The 24639-nt window shown below is 42.5% G+C and overlaps 1 protein-coding gene across 10 annotated transcripts in view; it reads right to left on the bottom strand.

Moving 5' to 3' along the window:
- The window catches only part of SNX24 (sorting nexin 24), a 131661-nt gene extending 107323 nt beyond the window's left edge, over window positions 1-24338 (bottom strand). Inside the window, exons 1-3 of one of the 10 annotated variants that reach the window (XM_065599280.1) lie at window positions 23848-24133; window positions 6754-7549; window positions 4943-5002 (exon numbers count right to left, since the gene is read on the bottom strand). In XM_065599280.1, the coding sequence (XP_065455352.1) occupies window positions 4943-5002; window positions 6754-6792 (99 nt within the window). In that variant the 5' untranslated portion in view covers window positions 6793-7549; window positions 23848-24133. Of the gene's footprint in view, window positions 1-4942; window positions 5003-6753; window positions 7550-23424; window positions 23539-23847; window positions 24137-24177 lie in introns of those variants that run through there. The other 9 variants (XM_065599284.1, XM_065599281.1, XM_042854632.2 and 6 more) reach the window with 9 other exon arrangements.
- Between the last annotated feature and the right edge of the window lie 301 nt (window positions 24339-24639).

Below are 24639 nucleotides of genomic sequence, written 5' to 3'. Positions count from 1 at the left end.
GGACGGGGATTTGAAGCCCAAAAAGCCGGACATGTCCGGGAAAATCCGGACGTATGGTAACCCTACCTAAGACATTACCTCACCTACCTTCTCTCTCTCATATCCTGGGACCAACATGGCTACGACAACACTGCTTACAACCAGTTAGTGAGGTACTAATCTAGCACAGAGAGCACGTGTTGTATGAGTGTAACTGTTTCAGAGGAGCTTGCACTGGTTGGGATAGAACACAGCAGGTGTTGCTGCCATAGTCCTGAGCACAAAGGGAGACCTATGGTAGTTGTCTCTGCACTGGTTCCCATTGTGGGAGCTTTCCTCCTCTTTACCAAACTTGACTGCAGGCTTTGTAGCTTGATACAGGTACAAGTGCGGAGCAGACTGGGAGAGTTGTTTCAAAACTGCCCTGCTGCTGTCTCCAAAGTGTTGTACCTCAAAGAGAGGCAGGCCAGTGGCACGTGCTAAAACTATCTTGGTGCCCTCACCCATTGGGCAGCTAAACCCTTTGCTGCAAGAGCAAGTGAAGAGCTGCTGAATACTGCTGGTGGAGTTCAAGCAATAGAGGAAATTCTTTGATGCTAGGGAAATTTGCTCCAATCACTGCTCTCAGTTCCCAATGCAAAATTCCTGAGGAAAATAAAAGAACACTCATTTTCCAGAGAAAAGAAATCCATTAGCAAAAGGATCTCTTGCAGAGAGCAAAAGAGGAAGCATCCATTCTCCTACATGGAGATAGAGAGACTGAAGAGAACATGGTTGGTTCAACAAAAATTCCAGTAAGAGGAGCTTTCAGGTTAAAAAGGGGGAGGGTAAAGGAACTCTCCACTCCATTTCACCAGACTGAACATAACTCACTATGTACGAACTCTGCCCAGAAGAGTGAAATCAATGAAAGAGAAAGGTTTTGGTCTGTTCCTTACTATTCAGCTTCCCATGGCTGACTACCCTGCCTTCCTCTCAGAGTCAATCAGCCTTCCTTAGGGTGACCAGCTATCCCGATTTTATAGGGCCAGTCCCGATATTCGAGGCTTTTTCTTATATAGGCGCCTATTACCCTCTACCCCCATCCCGATTTTTCACACTTGCTATCTAGTCACCCTAGCCTGCCTCCTTTATCCTCAGCTTTCCCTTGTCCTTGAGATAGACTCAGACAGAGCTGGGGGCTGGAAGTCCTGAGAACCCAACAGGAGGAGAAGAGATGGTGAGAGTGGTAGCAAGAGGAACAGCAGCAAGAGGAGAAACAGGGAGCCCAACTCAGTGTTTATGTGAAGCTTAGGTTGAGTGGGAAGAGGAGGGAAGAGAACTACGGTGTGGCAGACCTAATAGGCTGCAGGAAGGAATAGGGTTGATGAAGAAGAAAATTAACGGAGTGGGGAAGGAAGAAGAATTGTTGGCCTATGAGGGGAGGATTGAGGATTGTGAGGTGATAAACACTGGATTAGGGAGATTGTGCAGTGGGACTCCCCACTTTGGGTCTTTAAAACTTCCATAAAATTTCCATACATAAGTTTTATGCAATTTTTTCGGTCTGCCAATGTAGCCAGGTCCGACATGCACATACACACACTTTCTCCCCATACACTTATTAGGAGATTAAACGGGCTGAATTAATTGGTTCTTTTGCTGCTTCCTGTTATTCTGTCTCTGATGAAACAGATGTAGTATTAATATACAGGATTTATAAGGGGATCTTCCACGCTGTGCCTCCCACCACTACTTGACAATATAACATGGTACTCTGGTTTGGCATTAGGGGACAAGGCAGAACTGGTTTTATGTATGTATCTATTAACACACACACACTCAATACACATCATACTGTAACAACCTGCACATTAATTTAGGAAAAGTATACTATCCCTCAACATTTTCATGGAAATGCGACAGAAACTAAAGACATGGAATTTTCCCTGCACATCCTACCTCAAACTTAAAGACAAAACACTTCCTTCATTTTTTGCATTTATGTTACTGAACACTAATTCAGATCACAATCCAAAATACTTCCTAGGGGTTTTATAATACAGTATAGTATTCTAAATATATTCAGAGTAAATACTAAAGACAGGAAAATTCAACCTCATTTTAACAGTCACTTAGATAAGGCAAGCTGCTAAACCAGTGCAGAGAGTGAGGCGGGTAAGGAATTAACAAAGACTCATGCAGACTTGCTGCAGGGAAGCTCAGAGTTACTCTCCTGTCAGACATCCCCTAGGGAAAAGTCAGAAGAAATGGTCTGTGTCTGAGCACTTCTTGCGTGAATTCCACAGGGATACAATGAATATTAATAAAAACATTTTTAAACCATCAGATAAAAATTAATGTGTGTGCATGTACTCCACACTAATGTACAGCACGAAAACAGAAAAATGTTCTTTCCACAGGACTCAAAGAAATGTGTTTTGCTATCCAGAGAAGTCCCTGTTAATCAACACTTGCATGTCCAAAACAACAGGAGTCAATGATCTGACAGTTTTTAGCAACAGATTACTGACACAGTTTTTGAATGTTTCTTGGATGAAATCACTAACATTAGCACCTTTACGGTAATCGATTGGTGTCAGCAGAATTCTGGAGATCTACGCTGCAGACTCTAACATCATAGAAGTAATCAATTAAGGCAGTCACTTGAAAAAAAAATGATGCAAAGAGCAGAGTTGTCAATGGCAAAATAATCTCATTTTAGTGGTTTCAAAAGATGAGCAGACAATATGCCATTTACTTATTTCATTAAGTGGCTGAATTGTTCTAAATAAGTTAAAAGATCCAATTTTCGGAACAATTTCCATAATTACTATATCCAGAATCTATGAAGTGATTAATTCCATATCATCTCTGCACTACAGTGGGTTAATAAAACCTCAGTTTTATGCGATGCAAATAGGGGGTTTTGCAGCATAAAAAGTTACTGCAAGGGGAAGCCTGGTACTAATATGCTAGTGAATATATGGTTCACTCAAGAAACCCCAAACCTTTACATTGTTAATATTGACCTTAACAAAGATTTTTGCCTTATATTATGTATCAACACATACAGTTTCATTCTTTGGAAATTTTTATTTTCTACATTTCATACTTCAGCAGTTGTTCTGCTTGGGTGGCAAGAGACAATACCACGGATTCATTTTTACAGTTTGCAATTGAAGATGACAAACTATTCACAGAAAAAGGGTTCTTATTTACACGTGAGCAAGACTTAAGCAACAGAGTACTTGAAAATGCTGAGAAGAGTTACCAAAGCTGTCCATACCAGTTTTTAATAATACCACACAAAATAGCCAAACAAAAAGAGTATGGAGAAACAAGGAAGCTATCACCAGCATGAGAGCCTCTACCACGTTACATGCCACAGAAAGTTACCTGACACAATCTATAGTGCATTCTTTGCCTTCCACAAGCAAACCATCAGAATCTATTAAAATTACTTCACGCTGATAGCACCAGAGACATGACAAATCACAGGCCAAGAGTCAGATACCAAAGAATGTGTCTCACGGCTTTAGGGCTAGGCCCATTTGCAAGCAAATGATATTGTGTGGAGCTGGCATGCTCAGTGCATGACAAACTGATGCAATTTCAGTACTGTCGGAGAAGCTGGGCGAGATTTCTCTGATGCTGGCTATGGTTAGTTTACAGAATTGTGCAGAGTTCCCAGATTTGAATCACTTGGGGCCTGAAAGGGCTTCACTTGACAAGCCACAAATAATTACACTACACTCTTTCCATTGTACTCTATTATTCTGCGCCTCTTATCTCTAGTCTTCAAACACTCGTGAACAAGCAAGGTCACTTCTATTTTGACCACAATGCAACAAAACATTGTTCTTTTGTGATATGATAAATAAAACACTGTCCTGCAGACTAAACATTTTTATCAGGTCCATTTCCACTTTTATAAGCAAAAACAACTTTGGAAGCTTGTTAGAAGAGTTGAGGTTGGAAATAACCATGCAGGAAAGTCCATGAGCTCTTCACTTAAGGGTGTGATACAGCTATCTAGTTATTGTAAAAACTCATTTGAGAAATGGGCCATTAAGTTCTTAGCCCCTAAAAGATAAGGGTTACATCTGTCATTACTTTCCCCTCCCTTCAAATGAACAAGTTTTGGCAATTCAGTGTGCAACTATCAGAAAATAGTTTTGAATCTGCTGCATGTTGTTGGTACCCTTCTTAGACTCCAGGTAGTCTTCATAATCAAAGTCACTGTATATTTTATGAAGTATTATAAAATCTAATACTCCAACCTTGAAGCAGCTCAGGAGAGTTTTGCTCTAGTACATGTTATGTTGATCATTACTGAGTTTTTAAAAAACTGGAAACAGATTAAATTAACAATGTCATTTATTTGGATGGAAAAAGAAAGAGCAGAAGGATAAAGGTAGCTCTTGCAGGTTTAACCATCTGACTAACTTACAGAAGACGAACTTATGGCTTTGAGCTACACTGTATTAATTCACATCAAACTCAAAGGTTCTTGTCAAAATTCCTTACCTTCTATCAAGAAATCTGCAAACTGCCTTTATTTGGTTCTAAACATATCTAGCTCCAGCCCATTGGAAGAGGGAGACACAATTCCTTTAATAACAACTAATAAAAACCCAGGAAGCTCAAGGAAGTAAATTTTTACCAATTTATTACAAATTGGGGACAAAATATTATTAATAAAGAGACTTCACATGGCCATTTCTTTCTAGCAGTTAAAACTATATTTAGAACGTTATTAATGTTGAAATTAAGAACTTAACTTTAACATTAAATAATATTATCTCAAAATAAATGGATAACAGAAATGGTAAGAGAAAATCTATTTTAAAATCCAAATTAACAAGGATCAGAAGAATCCTCCATATTTAACTTCCATAAATACATATCATAGCAAGCTGGTACCAAGAGGAAAGAAAAAAAATAGTTTAAGATCTTTCTTAACTGAAAGAATGAGTCTTACCGCTGTACAATATATTCCCCATGTGTCCAAGTAATCCCAGCATGAAGACTGTTTTATCTTCTAAAAGAAATGAACAACTATTACTCTGGAAATGACCAGCCTTCTTTTACACACATACATGCACCCACATGCTTCTCCCCAGCCCTTGGAAGCTTGAAATATAATATTTCCATAGTAAACTCTCCCAGCACACTTTGTATGGTTGTTCACCACTTTGGGGAGGGGAGGGGCGACACACATACACAGAATTATGTGGACTTTGTAAATATGCAATGTAAGAAAATGATCTAACTGTGGTCATGAAAGCATTCTGAAATAATATTGTAATTCAGTGTTCTGAAATAAGAAATTTGAAACAATTTCCACCATGAAATGACTGTCTTGTTAAATCAGAGGTGTTTATGCAACAGATCAATGTAAAAATACACCATTAGGAATCATCCATTTCATCCATATTTAAAAGCCACATTAAAAAAAGTGATCAAAATAGGTAGCAACACATAAGGCTTCTTTACATACTGGAGGCTGTCATGTGAACACAAAACTGCTTCAAGAAATCTTCTGTCTGACATTTCAATAATGATATCAATGTAATGTTACCATAAAAATACGTGTTCCTCCAGAAATTAAAGTTCACAGTCCAGAGTTTACATAGGAATGATAAAATATTTTTAAGATGTATTGATGATCAATAAAGAAAACAAGAAGGCTGAATTTAAAATAAACCAGGAATGCACATATAAACCAGCAAAGATTATTGAAGTGTCAGATCTTTTTATATTTTTAAAATTCTATTTTTAGTATCACTTGATTTGGAATTCTTTTTGTTAAAAGGATATTTTTGACCTGATCATATTTGTCTCTTGTCATTTAATCATAGCGTACTGTGGCTTTCTCCTCACTTTTTTGCCATTTTAAAAAAATTCTGCAGCTATACCTAATTTGTTCAACCACTGTTGTATAGTTGAAATGCACACTGAAACTCTTGTAAAGTTTTCCTTCCTGCTCATCTGTTCACAGGTAATTTGTCAAAACTGAGTGATATGACATCAGCAAATTAAAAAAAATACATATTCCAAAGAAGAAAAACTGCCTAGAACTTCATATCTGTGCCAGGTTTGTTTAGTTCTTTAGACTGGGCACCAGTGGCAAATGCAACGCAGTAGAAAAACTAAGTACCGTATACACTCATTCACTAGCCCGTTCGTTTATAAGCCGACCCCCCAAGATGGTTAGGTAAAAATAGCAAAAACTGTATGACCCTTTCATAAGCCCACCCTATATTTCAGGGGTTGGCAAACTTTGGCTCCTGGCCATCAGGGTAAGCCACTGGCGGGTCGGAATGTTTTGTTTACTTGGAACATCTGCAGGAATGGAGCCCCTCAGCTCCCTGTGGCTACTGTTAGCCGTTCCCAGCCAATGGGAGCTGCTGGAAGTGGTGCCACTTCCCGCAGCTCCCATTGGCTGGGAACGGCGAACCACGGCCACAGGAAGCTGAGGAGCTCCATGCCTGCAGACGCTCCAGGTAAACAAAACAATAACGTATTAAGAACAGGAGTACTTGTGGCACCTTAGAGACTAACAAATTTATTAGCGCATAAGCTTTCGTGGACTACAGCCCACTTCTTCGGATGCATATAGATTGAAACATATATTGAGGAGATATATATACACACATACAGAGAGCATGAACAGGTGGGAGTTGTCTTACCAACTCTGAGAGGCCAATTAAGTAAGAGAAAAAAACTGTTGAAGTGGTAATCAAGATAGCCCAGTACAGACAGTTTGATAAGAAGTGTGAGAATACTTACAAGGGGAGATAGATTCAATGTTTGTAATGGCTCAGCCATTCCCAGTCCTTATTCAATCCTGAGTTGATTGTATCTAGTTTGCATATCAATTCCAGCTCAGCAGTCTCTCGTTAGAGTCTGTTTTTGAAGTTTTTCTGTTGTAAGATAGCTACCCGCAGGTCTGTCATTGAATGGCCAGACAGGTTAAAGTGTTCTCCCACTGTTTTTTGAGTATTATGACTCCTGATGTCAGATTTGTGTCCATTAATTCTTTTGCGGAGAGACTGTCCGGTTTGGCCAATGTACATGGGAGAGGGGCATTGCTGGCACATGATGGCATATATCACATTGGTAGATGTGCTGGTGAACGAGCCCCTGATGGTATGGCTGATGTGATTAGGTTCTATGATGATGTCACTTGAATAGATATGTGGACAGAGTTGGCATCGGGCTTTGTTACAAGGATAGGTTCCTGGGTCAGCGTTTTTGTTCAGTGATGTGTGGTTGCTGGTGAGTATTTGCTTTAGGTTGGGGGGTTGTCTGTAAGCGAGGACAGGTCTGTCTCCCAAGATCTGTGAGAGTAAAGGATCATCTTTCAGGATAGGTTGTAGATCTCTGATAATGCGCTGGAGAGGTTTTAGTTGGGGGGTGAAGGTGACAGCTAGTGGTGTTCTGTTATTTTCTTTGTTGGGCCTGTCTTGTAGGAGGTGACTTCTGGGTACTCGTCTGGCTCTGTCAATCTGTTTTTTCACTTCAGCAGGTGGGTATTGTAGTTTTAAGAATGCTTGATAGAGATCTTGTAGGTGCTTGTCTCTATCTGAGGGATTGGAGCAAATGCGGTTATATCTTAGAGCTTGGCTGTAGACAATGGATCGTGTGGTGTGTCCTGGATGGAAGCTGGAGGCATGTAGGTAAGTGTAGCGGTCAGTAGGTTTCCGGTATTTCAGCCTTTGCACGTTGACGGAAGCAATCTATGTAGAAATCCAGTCTGTTGTTTCGACCGTCCAGAGGTGTCCACGCAGAATCCTTTTTTAGTAGTGCTGGTAGGGGGGATTCTGTGGGTTAGTATGCTGTTCAGAGGTATGTTGGAAATATTCTTTGAGTCGGAGACGTTGAAAGTAGGATTCTAGGTCACCACAGAACTGTATCATGTTCGTGGGTCTGGAGGGACAAAAGGAGAGGCCCCGAGATAGAACAGACTCTTCTGCTGGGCTAAGAGTATAGCTGGAAAGATTAACAATATTGCTGGGTGGGTTAAGGGAACTACTGTTGTGGCTGCTTGTGGCATGTAGCAGTTTAGATAGTTTAGTGTCCTTTTTCCTTTGTAGAGAGATTTCTACATAGATTGCTTCCATCAACGTGCAAAGGCTGAAATTGTGGAAAAGCAACATCACTTGCCCCATAACCTCAGCCATGCTGAACACAACACCATCTACAGCCTCAGAAACAACCCTGACATCATAATAAAAAAGGCTGACAAAGGAGGTGCTGTCGTCATCATGAATAAATTGGAATATGACCAAGAGGCTGCTAGACAGCTCTCTAACACCACATTCTACAGGCCATTATCCTCTGATCCCACTGAGGATTACCTAAAGAAACTACACCATCTGCTAAAAAAACTCCCTGACAAAGCACAGGAACAAATCTGTACAGACACATGCCTAGAACCCCGACGAGGGATATTCTATTTGCTACCCAAGATCCATAAACCTGGAAATCCTGGAAGCCCCATCATCTCAGGCCTTGGCACCCTAACATCAGGCTTGTCTGGTTATGTGGACTCTCTTCTCAGACCCTACACTACCAGCACTCCCAGCTATCTTCGAGACACCACTGACTTCCTGAGGAAACTACAATCCATCGGTGATCTTCCCGAAAACCTTAGTCTCTAAGGTGCCACAAGTACTCCTGTTCTTTTTGCGGATACGGACTAACACGGCTGCTACTCTGAAACCTAACAACGTATTAGATATTCAATTCAATGATTCCATAGAGTTTAAAATCATCAAATTTTGGTGTAGACACATTTAAAAGCCGAACCCCACTCGTTGATGCATCACTTTTTTACCAAAAACATTCGGCTTATGAACAAGTGCATACAGTAGTCATTTTAGTTTATCACTGTATGATGTGTTGGAGCGAGAGGCAATTCATTTTGCTGGAAAACCTGGGTTTGCAGGAAGATTATTGAAAGTCTAGGCCATAGACATCAATGATGTTTGAATAAAAATACTGAAAACCTGCATGGAGGATCTGACATAGACAAAGATTTGAGACCTCTAGAACTACTCAAGAACAGATCAAGAAAGAAGATAGGGATATGGGAATCCACAGGAATACAGCTGAGCCATGAGAGACTTGGGAGAGGAAGTAAACATCAAAATATTTTATCTGGATGCTTTGACACTTGAGCAAGAAGATAAGTTGAGAGGAAAAATATTATGGGGGTTAGGGAAACATCCCATTCCCCTTTTCTGTTTAATTCCACAATAACTTGGCCTATGACATCTACATTTACTTTACCTTGGTCTTTATGAGATGAGTTTGTTTAGAACTTGTAAGCAACTGCAATATTTTTGGAAAACTGAACGACATTACAATACATCTATTAATCCATTAACCTAAAATCTAAATACAATTAGCATGTCCATTCTTCTTCCCACCTAAAAAACATCAAGAGAGTCAAGTCGGATTGCAGCAATCACCATAACTTGGCTTCAGGAGTGGCCAAGCATCCTTTTTCCAGTTCCCGGAGAGATTCTGATTTCAGAAAAGAAAAACAAAAACAAAAACAAAAAGAGAGAGATCTGTGAAAGACCAGGAGTAAAGCCAGTCAGGTGAAATGCATCTGATCACATTTCATAAAAGCAGCTTCTCTGTAATCAATACTCACTGCCACCCAATTGATTGTTTCACCACACAATCAAGATTCTTAATTTGTGCTTATGTACAAGATGATGGGGAAGCTTTAGATTTCATTATTCTCCAAACTGAATATATTGCAGTGTATGAATATTTTCTGCACAGGTTTAAAAACTGAATCCATTTAAACAGTGAATCAATTACAGAGGGAGACAAAACAACAGAAAAAATAGAATAATGAAATTCATTAATTTTTACACTATAATTTTCATTCTACTTTGATGGGAGAAAAAAAAAATCATCTACAGTCAAGTTCCATACCATCTTCACCTCTACAATAAATCAAAGCAAAGCATGTTAGGTCAGTCTCCTGATATAGCACTAGCTACCACGTGGGAAGTGATATTTACGAACATTGATCTTTACGAACATTAACTAATCTTCACAACATGCATGGTGAGGGAGACAAGTATCAACCCCAGCAAAAGATGATCATATTTTAAGACTGATCTTTAGAACTCCTATGCCAAGGAAATGGAGACTTACATGATTCTCATCTAGAAGCCCCTGTCTTAAGTGGGACCTGTAGGCAGTACTGTTATACAAATAAATAATATTTAAAAACATACAGTGTGTATGACAGAGTTCTGGTGTCACTTCTCATTCAGTACCTACTCCAAAGCAGACTAGTGATGACTATGGCACTGAAAATCTTTTCCATTTATAAGTTTCGAGTGATTAAAGTTGATTGAAATAGGAGGGGGAGTGCTCATTCCACCAGCAATGGGGCTTCAGTGCAGACTACTACAAAAAGCTCAAAGCTCATCTGTTCTTAGGACTAATAAGCTTAACTGGCAAGCAGGACAGTGTTTTTTATGTCAGTCATAATTTTAAATAAATGGATCATTTGTTTCTCTTTTGGTTGCATTTGTAAGGGTATGTTTACTCTTAAATCATTACAGCAGCACAGCTGTGCCACTGTAGCACTTCGGTGTAGACACTACCTAAGCCTATGAGATGGGTTCTGCCATTGGCGCAGGTAATCCAACTCCGCAAGAGGCAGTAGCTAGGTCAATGGAAGAATTGCTTTTATGAAATGTGATCAGATGCATTTCACCTTACTGGCTTTACTCCTGGTCTTTCACAGATCTCTCTCTTGTTGTTTTTGTTTTCCTTTTCTGAAATCAGAATCTCTCCGGGAACTGGAAAAAGGATGCTTGGCCACTCCTGAAGGCCTACGACTGGTATTTTCTCAGTTCTTTCTGGGAAGTAAAGTCCTTAATTGGCTGTTTACTAGCATCTGTGTGGAGAAGCCAGTCATTTTACTCTTGTATTTCTACTTGATGCTGTGTGGGCACAATGTGCTGGCACAAGTATCTCAGTCTGAACACATTCTGCCAAAATAGTTTTATTGATGGCACTATGCCAACAGTACTTTTACCAGGTCAACATTACGTTACAACATGGATTTATGTATTTTTACTGTCATGCACGTTGAATAGCTCTATTGTTTAATTCTCAGAGCATATAATTTTTTCTCCAAAATAGCAACTGGCTATTTTTGAAGAATATTCCTAAGGTTCTACAATTAACAATTGTGATCCATTGTCAGAACATCTGGAATTCAGGGCCAAACTATGACTTTGCATAGATGCTGGAACTAGGGGTGCTGCCTCATCCCCTGGCTTGAAGTGGTTTCCATTATATACAGGGTTTACAATTTGGTTCAATGGCTCTCAGCACCCTCACTATAAAAATTGTTCCAGCATCCCACTTGATACAGTTAGTCATAGTCTGCTGCTTGTGTATACCTGTTCTGAAATCTCCAAGAACTCACAGTAGTAATCAATTCACAGTGGTTTCTTAAACAAATTGAAATAGGACACCCTCCTAGCTTTTTCACTACAATTTCATGGCATTACATCAGCTCTTTTGTTTGTGCATTTCACAAGTGATTACAGATATCCCAATGAGCTAATGTCTATTATATGAGCACTCATCCCAGGTCAGAAAAAAATCTCTCTTATTCTTTAACTGATTGCTATGTATACATAGATAATATTTTCGAACAGATTTTGTATTGTTTTTGCTTTCATTTTCCCATGTTCAGTGATAGGTGTCTTTGCAAATTTTCCATGGTGTTCTTTAAAGACCCTTGCCCAAATTAAAATGTTATCTATTCTATCTTTAGCAGACTAGCTGATCATAATGACCCCTTTTAGCCTCAAAATCCATGAACAAACATGAGGGAAAACTGGCTATGCAGAAGAAAGAGTATAACTAGCTATACTAAAACTGCTGCCAAAAACCCAAAGTAAAAAAAGAGAGGAGGAAAGAGAGAAAATATGATTTTTGTATAAATACACACAGATACACACACACATTTTCTATAAACTCTTTCAGTTATAGTCATCTTTGGTATCAACTGTCTCTAAGTCAGCTATATAGAGATCAACTGATTCATATTGTCTTTAGAAATTAAACAATTGTGTTTCGTAAGTAGTATTTTTCTGGCGTTACATTACTTTGACATTGATGTGCCAAATCCTGTTTATCTTCTTCCTCTTCCCGAATATAATCTACCTACAGTGCTGCTGGGACTGCCAGATGGAGAAATTGTACTCTATGCATCTGTGACTATGAGAAAAAATGTCCAACTGTTGTTTAAGATGGACTCCATATTTCTGTGTCACTTTCTTGAAAATCCAGTGGAATTGGAGCAAGTAACGTCTCCATTGCTGATTCACTATAACTTGTAACAGTATGTCATATTTAGGGAGCTCTCAGAACATAGGCTGGTGGAGGAGAAGTCCCAGAACTTAGGAATTTAATGAACACTCAAGTCAGACTCAGTCTGCTCAGGCTTATGGCAATATCTTGTTCACACAGCTCAGAGGCTTAACAGAAGTGTTAGAATGCTACTTTTACATAAACTAATTAGTATAATCACTCCCACAGAAATCACCTATGCTTATAAAACCACTGAAGCCTTCCACGTTTGGGAAAAAAAAAACCCCACAGAGGATACAATCATGTAAGCAAGTATTTGCTATCTTGGCTTCTCTATAGTCAGTCTTCATGCAGAGGAATATTCAGGTCTTCACTTCTTTGACTCTCATTCAGTCTTTTAAAGGAAGGAGTAAGAGCACAGATACACAATCTAAAGCATACAGTTCACTATAGTAGTTCCACACTTCCAAAAATGTTAGAGTAAAGCTCACCATAATTAACTCATCAATAATTTTATAGGCAAGATAAAGGCTACGGACTTCTTTTATAACCATCACAATATTTGAAGACATTATATGTTCACATCCACCTTGTTTCCACAAAATCTGTTACTTAAAAGGAATTTGGGGAATAGTGTTAAAAAAAAAGTTAATTAAAAACACTGTAAACATATATGTCAGTCAAACATGACCTCTCTGCTCTACAACATATTTAAATGGATGTCATCTTGACCTGCAACATACCAATGTAACATTTTTTGGTCAATATAGATCAAATGTGCACTAATTTATTCAGCAGGTTTCCCAGTATCTGAATCAACATTAGAAATCTAACTAGTATTTGTTATTCTGTTATTGACAAAGGAAGCATATTTAAATGATAACAAGTACTCATGGGTGTCATTTTGAAGTTAAATTGTTCCCTAAGGATATCCTCAGTAAACATCTACATTTAAAGGTCATTCACTGCCAAATTATGAACAACTGTTGCATTTATTAGCACAGGCTCAATAGTTTGGAAGCTACAGTCATCAATTCAAACTGACAATGAGGTCTAATTGTCCCCTAGTATTAAATGAAGAACACAGACATTTTCCATAATTTTTTTCACCATCTGGGGTGTACTTTCAATTCACTGAAGTATTATGGAAAGAGTCCCCTGACAAAATTGGGACACATCAAAGCCATTGCTTAATCATAATTTTTTGGAGAATTGTTTTAAAGGATACATCAGACAGAACAGGTCATATGTTTCAAGAGCTAAATTTTAGTTTGTGGAGTTGGAATGGGGGATGGATTCTCCCAGTATTCTTGTTGACAGAGGTGAGGGGATTCTAAAATTATAGGTGCTGTATTTTAGGCTCTGCCTTCATTTTCCTTTCCCAATCTCCTTACTTTCAAGCTTTTCATCATCATTCCTGCAAGTTCTTCATCCCTCTCTTCTCAGTTTCCTCTCTCAGACTGGGAAAGAGTGAAAAGGAGAGGGAGTTTTTGGCTTCTGTGGTGATTTAGTTTTGTCCCTGCCCTCCAAGGTTACTTTATGCCTCCGTAGCCAACTGGCACCACACAGATCATTGTCTTAGGGTACGTCTTCACTACCCGCCGTATCGGCGGGTAGCAATCGATTTATCCGGGATCGATATATCGCGTCTCGTTAAGACGTGATATATCGATCCCCGAAAGCGCTCACCGTCGACTCCAGAACTCCACCAGAATGAGCAGCGGTAGCGCAGTCGACGGGGGAGCTGTGGCCATCGATCCCACACCGTCTGGACCCCAGGTAATTCGATCCAAGATACTTCGTGTAGCTGAAGTTGCGTATCTTGGATTGATCCCCCACCCCCAGTGTAGACCAGCCCTAAGTCTTCCTTCTATTGCTGACAGATTCAGAGAATAGTAGCAAAGGAAGGAGATGGAAACACTGAGCAGTAGCTGCTGGCCAGGCAGACAGAGAGCAACCCTCAAGGAAGGAAACAGAGCTCACACAGCTAAAGTCAAGAGCTCTTCCCACCCCTCTCCTTCCCAACCAATGAGAATAAACTGTGGAGGGATTAAGAAAAGAGAGATTGGGGTTATTCTCTGCAAATGCCAAAAGACAACCTTCCCTCTCAAAGGGGGGGAATTGGGAGGGAGGGGAAAGAGTGCAGTTTGCTGTGTGCTCTATATTGTGAGCCATATGGAGCTGCCAGAGGGTGGGTCTTATGCTCCCTTCTTCCTCTCACTTCACACCAGTGATCAACCAATATCACTGTTCACTAGCATATTGTTTGATGCCATCAGGACTGTCACCACCACTGCATTTCTCAAAAATCCTTTTCTCAATCTAGCTTCCTCACAACAGCTAGAAAACTGCCCTTTCTCCACAGAACCTCCTCAAAAAGGTTCGGTCTGCCTTCCATGCCACATTAACTTCAAGGTACTCACACTGGTTTTCCTTTTGTCTGATCCACACTATAGTCTTCTTCTCCTTCACCCTGATGTTGAAGGTGACACTATTGATCACATCTCTCTCAACTGCCTGACACAGTTCACTGGAGTTATGAGCATCCTTATCTTTTACTCAGGCTCCTACCAAACCAAAAGTGATTGTTTACAGGGAAGGGGGAGAGTCTGGTAACGAGTAGTCCTAGAACAAGAGATTTCACCATTATGTTTTGTATCTTAGATTTTTAATGAAAAAAATTAACACAGGAAGGTACTTAAGACTGACAACACAACAGGAATAAAATAGAAGTAGAACTTCCAGCACCTTGTTCTCTTTCACACTAATACACACAGTACATCCAGATCAGCTGCAGCATCAGCTGATAGCATAGCAAGGGAAATATTAATTTTGACATAATCTAGGCTTCTATCCCTTATTATATGTATCCAATCCCCCTTTCCAAACTTAACCTTGGTTGTGATATCCAAATCTCTATCCCACTTCACTATTTTAGCCCATTTCTCATTTTCAGCCTGCTTCAGCCTCATCAACGCCTAACTCTGCCATAACTTTTTCAACTCAGCATATTCAGGTATCTTGTAATTGGTAAAAAGCCATTTCACCCCAAATTCCAGCATCTCCATCCCACTCTGACACCTCAACTGCTAGAAGAGGGCCTCATCCTCCCTGATTGAACTAACTTCGTTATCTCTAGCCTGACTCACCCTTGCTTACATATTTATACCTGCATCTGGAAATTTCCACTACATGCATCCGACGAAGTGGGTATTAAACCACGAAAGCTCATGCTCCAATATGTCTGTTAGTCTATAAGGTGCCACAGGACTCTTTGCTGCTTTTACAGATCCAGACTAACACAGCAACAGAGGGTCCTGTGGCACCTTTAAGACTAACAGAAGTATTGGGAGCATAAGCTTTCGTGGGTAAGAACATCTGCTATTGTGTGGCCAGGGAGGTTGAAGTGTTCTCCTACAGGTTTTTATATGTTGCCATTCCTGATATCTGACTTGTGTCCATTTATCCTCTTGCGTAGTGACTGCACAGCTTGTTGCTGAGCTCTGTGACTTTATCCTCACGCACAATTATTTCAAATTTGGTGACAATATATACCTCCAGATCAGAGGCACCGCTGTGGGCACCCACATGGCCCCACAATATGCCAACATTTTTATGGCTGACCTGGAACAACGCTTCCTCAGCTCTCGTCCACTCACACCCCTTCGCTACCTACGCTACATTGATGACACCTTCATCATCTGGACCCATGGGAAGGAGACCCTGGAAGAAATCCACCATGATTTCAACAGCTTCCACCCCACCATCAACCTCAGCCTGGACCAATCTACACAGGAGGTCCACTTCCTAGACACCACCGTATAAATAAGCGATGGCCACGTTAACACCACCCTATACCAAAAACCCACCGACCGCTACGCATACCTTCATGCCTCCAGCTTCCACCCCGGACACACCACACGATCCATCGTCTACAGCCAAGCGCTGAGGTACAACCGCATCTGCTCCAACCCCTCAGACAGAGACCAACACCTACAAGATCTTCACCAAGCATTCTCAAAACTATGATACCCACACAAGGAAATAGAGAAACAAATCAACAGAGCCAGACGTGTACCCAGAAGCCTCCTGCTACAAGACAGGCCCAAAAAAGAAACCAACAGAACTCCACTGGCCATCACCTACAGTCCTCAGCTTAAACCTCTCCAACGCATCATCAGTGATCTACAACCCATCCTGGACAATGATCCCTCACTTTCACAGACCTTGGGAGGCAGGCCAGTCCTCGCCCACAGACAACCCGCCAACCTTAAGCATATTCTCACCAGCAACCACGCACCGCACCGTAACAACTCTAACTCAGGAACCAACCCATGCAACACACCTCGATGCCAACTCTGCCCACATATCTACACCAGCAACACCATCACAGGACCTAACCAGATCAGTTACATCATCACCGGCTCATTCACCTGCATGTCCACCAATGTTATATATGCCATCATGTGCCAGCAACGCCCCTCTGCTATGTACAGTGGCCAAACTGGACAGTCACTACGCAAGAGGATAAATGGACACAAGTCAGATATCAGGAATGGCAACATACAAAAACCTGTAAGAGAACACTTCAACCTCCCTGGCCACACAATAGCAGATGTAAAGGTAGCCATCTTACAGCAAAAAACACTTCAGGACCAGACTCCAAAGAGAAACTGCTGAGCTCCAGTTCATTTGCAAATTTGACACCATCAGATCAGGATTAAACAAAGACTGTGAATAGCTATACAACTACAGAAGGAGTTTCTCCTCCCTTGGTGTTCACACCTCAACTGCTAGCAGAGCACCTCACCATCCCTGATTGAACTAACCTTGTTATCTCCATACTGATTTATACCTGCCTCTGGAGATTTCCATTACTTGAATCTGAAGAAGTGAGGTTCTTACCCACGAAAGCTTATGTTCCCAATACTTCTGTTAGTCTTAAAGGTGCCACAGGACCCTCTGTTGCTTTTTACAGATTCAGACTAACACGGCTACCCCTCTGATACTTCATCCCACTCTGTATCCCAAATTTCATATTGGCCTCTCTTATAACCTACAGATTCAATGTGACTCTTAATTCTCATGTAACAGAATCACAGAACCATAGAGTTAGATGGGACTACAAGGTTTAGCCCCTTGCCAAAATGCAGGAATTGTTGTGTCTAAACCATCCAACATAGATGCCTATCCAGTCTCCTTTTGAAAACCTCCAGTGAAGGAGTTTCCACAATCTCCCTAGACAGTCTGTTCTATTGTCCTACTGTTCTTACAGTTACATTTCCCCCCCTGAGATTTAACCTAAATCTACTATGCTGTAGTTTGAACCTACTGCCTCTTGTACTGCCCTTCATGGAGAGAGAAAACACCTTTCTCCATCTTTTTATGACAGCCTTTCAAGTATTTGAAGACTGCTGTCGTGTCTACCCATCCTCCCCTCCCCGCATCTCCTCTTTTCCAAATTCAACATACCAGTTCCTTCAGCCTTTGCTAATATGGGTAGCATTCCATCCCTCTGATCATCTTTGTCACTCACTTCTGGATCCTTTCCAGTCTCTCTACATCTTTTCTATACATTGGTGGCCAAAACTAGACACAGTACTCCAGCTGAGGCCAACCAGCGCTGAGTAGAACGGTACTATCACTTCCCGTGATTTGCATGTTATGCCTTTGTTAAGGCTATCTAAAATTGCATTTTCCTTTTTTTTTTTGGCAATGAGACCCAACAGAATGGAAGTAGACATGACTTGGCCACTGACACTTTTATATTCAGCAGTTCAGCAAACTGTGGCTTCCTGGATCAATGATCCTAGTCATGTCGCTTGACTTTTAAAGAAACATCTATAGTAACTGATTATCACCTGTCATTACAGAAAGTGAAATTGTTTCCTATGGGACATCCGTCCTCTTCAGGATCCATTCTTCTGTCTATTAAAGAAAAGCGCTTTCTGTTGCATCTTGTAGCCATGATATCCATCACTGTCTACTAAGCTAGAAGGTTTCCAGACAATGCTGCCACTCCCCATTGTCACAGTGACATTACTTAGCCATTGGCCCCTATTCCTGAAGCTCCCAGCTATACATCACTATATACCAGGCTCATGTGGTCATATCAGCAGGAGACTCTCTCATACTGTGAAGCTTTAGCGAGATTCTTCCATTCTGGACCACTCTTTGGTGAACCATGGATAAAGGATTGGGTCCATCGCACAAATACATAAGGCAAACAGACACACACCGCACAATTCTTGGTTCACATGTCCCACCAATGAGGCTAGATTTAACTTTGTTTTCTCTTACAGATTTTTTTTTTTTTTTACACCAGCGATCAAAATGATTTCTGTGTCTAAGCATCTGGTTGGATCTCTGAGGAACCTAATGGACTGGTGCGAATGGATACAGCACTGTGTTGCCAACTACAACAGAGCAAGAACCAGTTGAGCACTTTGTGAACAGTTAGCCAGGAGGTGAGGAAATGTGACGGGAAACCCAATAATTTATTACAAACAGAAGTGTAGATTATATTACTACTACTTTGTACTTGCTTATATAGCATCTCCCATCCAAGAATTCCAACGTGTTTTACAGGTTGTATTAAGCCTCAGAACACCTCAGTGCGGTAGAGAATTATTTTTATTCCTCATGGGGAAAGAGACACAGATGTCAGATGCCAGGTCACAGATGTCAGATGCTCTCAAACTGAACTTTGTACAAAGAAGTAATAAATTCTATCCTTTGGTAAAAATGCTTCTAAATTGGTAAAAGTTTATGCAAATTCTTAAGGATTCTTATACCATTGCTACTGAAACAGAGCCTGATTTTCAACTGAGCGCTCAAAAACTAGGGCCAAATCAAGGTAACCTGGATCCCTAAGCGCACTACATATCCCAACACTATATTTTGGTTAAACTTTCCCCTCCCTCCTAGGTGTAGCAATAGGGACTTCTCTTCCCTTGGGAGCATCAGGGATAGCAGCTGGGATTCCCTCTTTCCCATGGAGAATTGGGGTGAGGCAGGCCAGTACTTACATTCTGCCTGCTGGGGTACCTGCTTGGGTGGGTGGGCAAGGCCTGCTGCACTCTTCTCCTCCTGCCACACATGGAGACCTCCAATGTAATGGTTTTGGCATACTGTTCTGGGGGGGGTGGGGGGGAGGGGAGGGGAAGGGGGTAAGTCCTGAAGTTACCATCGCATTGAGATCAATGAGGCAGTTCGCCCCTCCCTCTCAGAGCAATTGCTCCCTGGGGCTGGAATGAACCACCCAAAATTTAACAAACAATGATTGAGCATACAGAAACAACTTTGTTGTCAGAAGGAATTTGAACCTGGGACCTTAAAATACCAAGTTATAATTTCCTGGCTTTGAAACATGTGTTGTTGTGGACTTCTGTTTTCTTTTCTTTTGCAACTGTAACAGTCTAGTACTTTTTGCTGAAGTCTAAATTTATTTAAGAATGTTCATTGTCCAAAATTAACTGTCTTAAAATTATTCCAAAAAGGAGGGAGTCTTCCTCCCAATCTAAGAGTCTTGGTAGGGCTGCAGGAGTCAAGACATGAACTTAAAGGCCAAAATAATTAATATTTCTCCTCACATCCATCTGCTTTCAGGTGAATGAAACAACACTGAAGAAACAGAATAAGTAGGAAGCATAGCTGCAAAGTTTTGTGCAGCTCCATGTGTGGCATTTACACAAATTATTTAATAAGCTAGTTTGCAAAGTTGTAAATATGTAAATAATTTGTATACAACAACAAATTCTGGCTTTAGTGCTCATGCAACATTAGAAAATGAAGCCTTCTGTTTATCTCCAAAGCAGCATCAGGGCAAGCTTTTTACACACACACACACACACACACACACCTACACCTGGCAGTATGCCTCACCTTGTGTGGGTTGGGGGGGTGGGGGGGGGAATAGAAAGAACTTTACCTAGAGGTAACAGGGGTAGTTTTGTCTCCATGGCCTCTGAAGTTCATGGCCTCTCTAATAAGTCCACCAGTTAGTGCAAAGTCTGGTGATTTTTGGAGGTGAATCAAAAAGATAATAAAGGGGCCACCAACTTTTCCCATTAGATGGGAAAAACTTTTTAATCCCCATTGCATTGGGCTGGATTCCTACTGGTGAGTGACAGGCAAAATGCAATGAAGTTCATTGCCTATGTCCTCGGGCAGCCAGTGCCTTAGTATGTGCTAATTTTATACTTTCAAGAGTGAGGTTTGTTTTCTAGAAAGATAAGTTTATTATATTAAGTTCTGACTTTTTTGGAGCTTACACAAGATAGGGTCTTCCAGTCTCTGCATATGCAAGCAACATCTCTGCACACTGCTCTCAGATATTATAGGATTTGTTTGAAGAAGACTCTCTCATGTTGTTGCTGAAAGGACAGATCCCATAAACCAAAACACAATATACTCAAAATATATCATCATTAGGGCTGCAGATTTGCCACATTTTTTTTTTAAATCAAAAGCCATGGAACAGTCACAGCTTACTAAATTACTATAATAGTTTGCGATTTTTGATAGAAAATGCCTTCCCCTCGCCTCACTGAGGGGGCACTGACCACACTTAGCAGTACCCTCTGCCCCAGCACAACAACCTGAAGGCCGATCTGGTGAGGAAGGGCTTGGGAGAGAGCCCATCCCACACTCACTCCTGGCAGCAGTGGCTCCTGCAGCTCCTGTCCCATGGGGTTGGGCTGGGGTCGGGTCCAGTGTCCCACTTTGGGCATTGTGACCTAGCACACAGGGTCACAGCGCCACTCGGGTTTGATTCCCCCCCACCCTCCTGTCATGACAGAAGGGCAGGTGAGCCAAGCCAGTGGCACGGCTATTCCATGCACTAGGTTGGGGCACAACACTGCATCCAGATCTATGGGACAGGAGCTGCAGGAACCTCTGCTGCGGGATGAGTCAGGGACAAACAGGAAAATCATGCTGTGACATTTTCCCACCATGACAAACCTGCAGCCATAATAATCATCATCATCATGCAGGCAAATCCCAGAGGAAAGACATAGCCTCCTGGCAGATTGAGCATCACCTGGATCGGTATCTAACTACAACAAAAAAACAAATACTAACATAATGCCCAAATTAATCTCTAAATGTTTTGCAATATAAAATCATTTCAACAATTATATAAAGCTACTATGAGGCTAATCAGCCAGAGCTGAATTCACAACACAAAACTCTATGACTTCATCTATAGAAAGTGTGTTATCCTCAATAAGCAGCCCAGAGAGGGGGAAACAACACACATTTGATCGATCACTGGGTTACCCAACCATTTTTGTTAATTAGCACCAGAATGATGGGTCCCAGGATTCATTGGTTCTATTCCTGGTTCTAAGAGCAGAGTACGTTGTAGTGGTTAGAGACAGCATAGCAAAGTGTAACAACACTCCTATCTGGGTCACCTGTAGGGACTGAACCTGGGATCTCTGGATCTAAAAGCATGAACTTCCATCATGTGATCTGGTACTATACCAATTATCATGCAAGTATTAGTGGACTCAAACCTCTGTATATGATCTAGCCATAGAGGGACAAAAATTCATAGTGTGTTGGTATGAGTTAGTTAAGCATATAATTTGGCCCACTTCATCTGAAAGCCAGTGTTGAAAATAGATGAGACTTATTTCCCCCCAGCTATGCTTCCAGCAATCCTTCAGTTACCTTAGCTGTAAAATGAGCAAAGATGCTTGCCACCCCTAAGGTAGGTGTATGAGACCTTCATTAATAATAGGTGTGAGGTGCACAGAAATACTAAGAACAGTGAGCAAAACTGCTGGGAGTTGAACCCAAAGTAGCTTGGTTTGTAGCTTAAGGTGCTTACCCCTAAACTACAGAGTACTACTTGGAGGCATCTATCTCTATTTTACCAGTTGCGTGGGAATGAGAGAAGTCTACAGCATGTGTCACCAACACACAAAATACATGACATTTAGCAGGCCCAAGGAAGATGAGAATATAGATTCTCTGACAAAAGTGAGAAAATCAACTGTAATCTTGTTACAGACAATGGAAGTCTAAATGTTGCAAAATGAGGTGGCATTATTGGGAAATAAATCATTCGGAGTCCAAGAGCTGCAACTAATTGGCATAATAATCATGGTGGTGATGATGATGCGAGCCTCCATCGGCCACTTGTTAAATTTTCAAACAAGCACTTTTGTGCTCTTCCATCTTGCCCCGTATGCTTGGGAGGAGGTCCCCATAAACATCCACAAAGCAACCTCATTATTCTCTTTCAAATCCCTTATTAAATGTTTCTTTTCCACAATGCCTACAAAAAACTTGAGAGTGGTTGGGCCTCTGGTGTGCTGAGATCATACATAAGAATGGCCGTACTAGGTCAGACCAAAGGTCCATCTAGCCCATTATCCTGTCTTCCGACAGTGGCCAATGCCAGCAGGGCCGGCTCCAGGGATTTGGCCGCCCCAAGCAGCCACACACAAAAAAAAAAAAAAAGCCGTGATCGCAATCTGTGGCGGCAATTCGGCAGAAGGTCCTTCGCTCCTAGCGGGAGTGAGGGACCATCCGCCGAACTGCCGCCGAATAGCTGGACCTGCTGCCCCTGTCCGGAGTGGCCGCCCCAAGCACCAGCTTGCCAAGCTGGTGCCTGGAGCCGGCCCTGAATGCCAGGTGCCCCAAAGAGAATGAACAAAACAGGTAATTATCAAGTGATCCATCCCCTGTTGCTCATTCCCAGCTTCTGGCAAACAGAGGCTAGGGACACCATTCCTGCCCATTCTGGCTAATTAGCCATTGATGGACCATAGCTTATCGTGTTGTCCAATACTGCCGCACTGTTTCTTTGTACTCCCTCATCTGTCCGGAGCCATCTGTTGTCACTTTTCTTATACTTAGATTGTAAGCTATTTAGGGCAGGGACCATCTTTTTGTTCTGTGTTTGTACAACGCCTAGCACATCGGGGTCTTGGTCCCCACTTAGTGCTCATAGGCGCTACTGTAATACAGTTAATGAATAAATAACAGTTACAATAAAACAGAGCAGATTGCAGCTGTCTGCATTGCTGGTAGGGTTGTGCATAAGACAGGCTCCCCAGCCTACCATGCTCCATCTCCTCTTACCCAGCAGGTCTCAGCAAGCCACCGACCTGAGCAGCCAGCCCGCACATGGATGTCAAATGGCACCAGGGTGCTGTGCCGTGCCCTGCCTCACTCCAAGGGGCCGGTCCTATGCATCTAAGAAAAGAGCCAGCATGTGGAAAGGACAGCTGCGAGCTGCCTAGCCAGGGGCCTCCCAGTGGGTGCCAGCCATGCACTGGCTCTTAACGCCCCCCCGGCGATGCCAGCCAGCTGTCCTCCAATAGCCCAGGGTCCCGTGCGGGGGTGCCCAGGCCGGACGGGGAGGCAGAGACCCGCCACCGGTGGGGATGGGGCCCCGGAACCTAAGGGAGAGCCATGGGGTGACGGTGCTGGGCACCAGCCGCACGCAGCCCGCCCCACCACGCTGCCGAACCCGCGGCCCCGGGCCCCCGCTCGGCCCCTCACCGTGTACCCTCGCTCCAGCTCGCTCTCCTCGTAGCGGAAGGACGGGATGTAAAGCTCCATGGCGCGCGCGGGCCGGGCCAGCGGGGGGAGCCGGGCACCGCAGCGCTCCAGGGCAGCAGCAGCTCCCCGGGACCGAGCCAGCTGCGAGCGAGTCACGTGACACGCGGGGAGCCCACATGACGCCAGTACGCGGCGGGGGGCGGGCAAGGCCCCCAGCGCAGCAGCCGGCCCGGGGCGGGGGCGAGGCGGGCCTCGGGCACGCGAGCCAGGCAGCCCTGTGCAGCTCGCGACCTGCCCAGCCAGGGAACTGGAGCCGGCCCCTGGGCTCACCCTGGTCCAAAACACTCCGCGCCGCCCCAGGGGGATCCCGGCTAGCGGCTCGGCGCTCAGGGAACCTGCCGGGCGGCCACAGCCGGCGGCGGTATCCACCTTTGTGCCAGGCCATCAGCTCCCCCGGCTTCTCCTCTATGTGCGCAAATGGGTGCGCTCGGCCTTTAGCTTCTCCAGCCGCCACCGAGGTCAGCATGGAGTGCTGATTAAGAGCCTGTGGCTCACTCAGTTCTTAGTTGCATTCTTGTTTTTTCTCCGTCCCCTCAAATCTCTTAGAGAGTCTCTCCATTGTAAGCCAGCCACGGAAACAGAGTTGTTATCGCCTAACACTGAAATGTACAAAAGTGGTCAGTTTTGCACCAGTGCCGGTCATCTGTTTCTGCTGTTTAGGGTAACCAGATGGCCCGATGTTATAGGGACAGTCCCAATATTTGGGGCTTTTTCTTATATAGGCTCCTATTA

Source organism: Chrysemys picta, chromosome 6, assembly GCF_011386835.1.
Source record: "Chrysemys picta bellii isolate R12L10 chromosome 6, ASM1138683v2, whole genome shotgun sequence".
Lineage (NCBI taxonomy): Eukaryota > Metazoa > Chordata > Testudines > Emydidae > Chrysemys > Chrysemys picta.
This window is presented reverse-complemented; position numbering and strand designations above follow the sequence as displayed.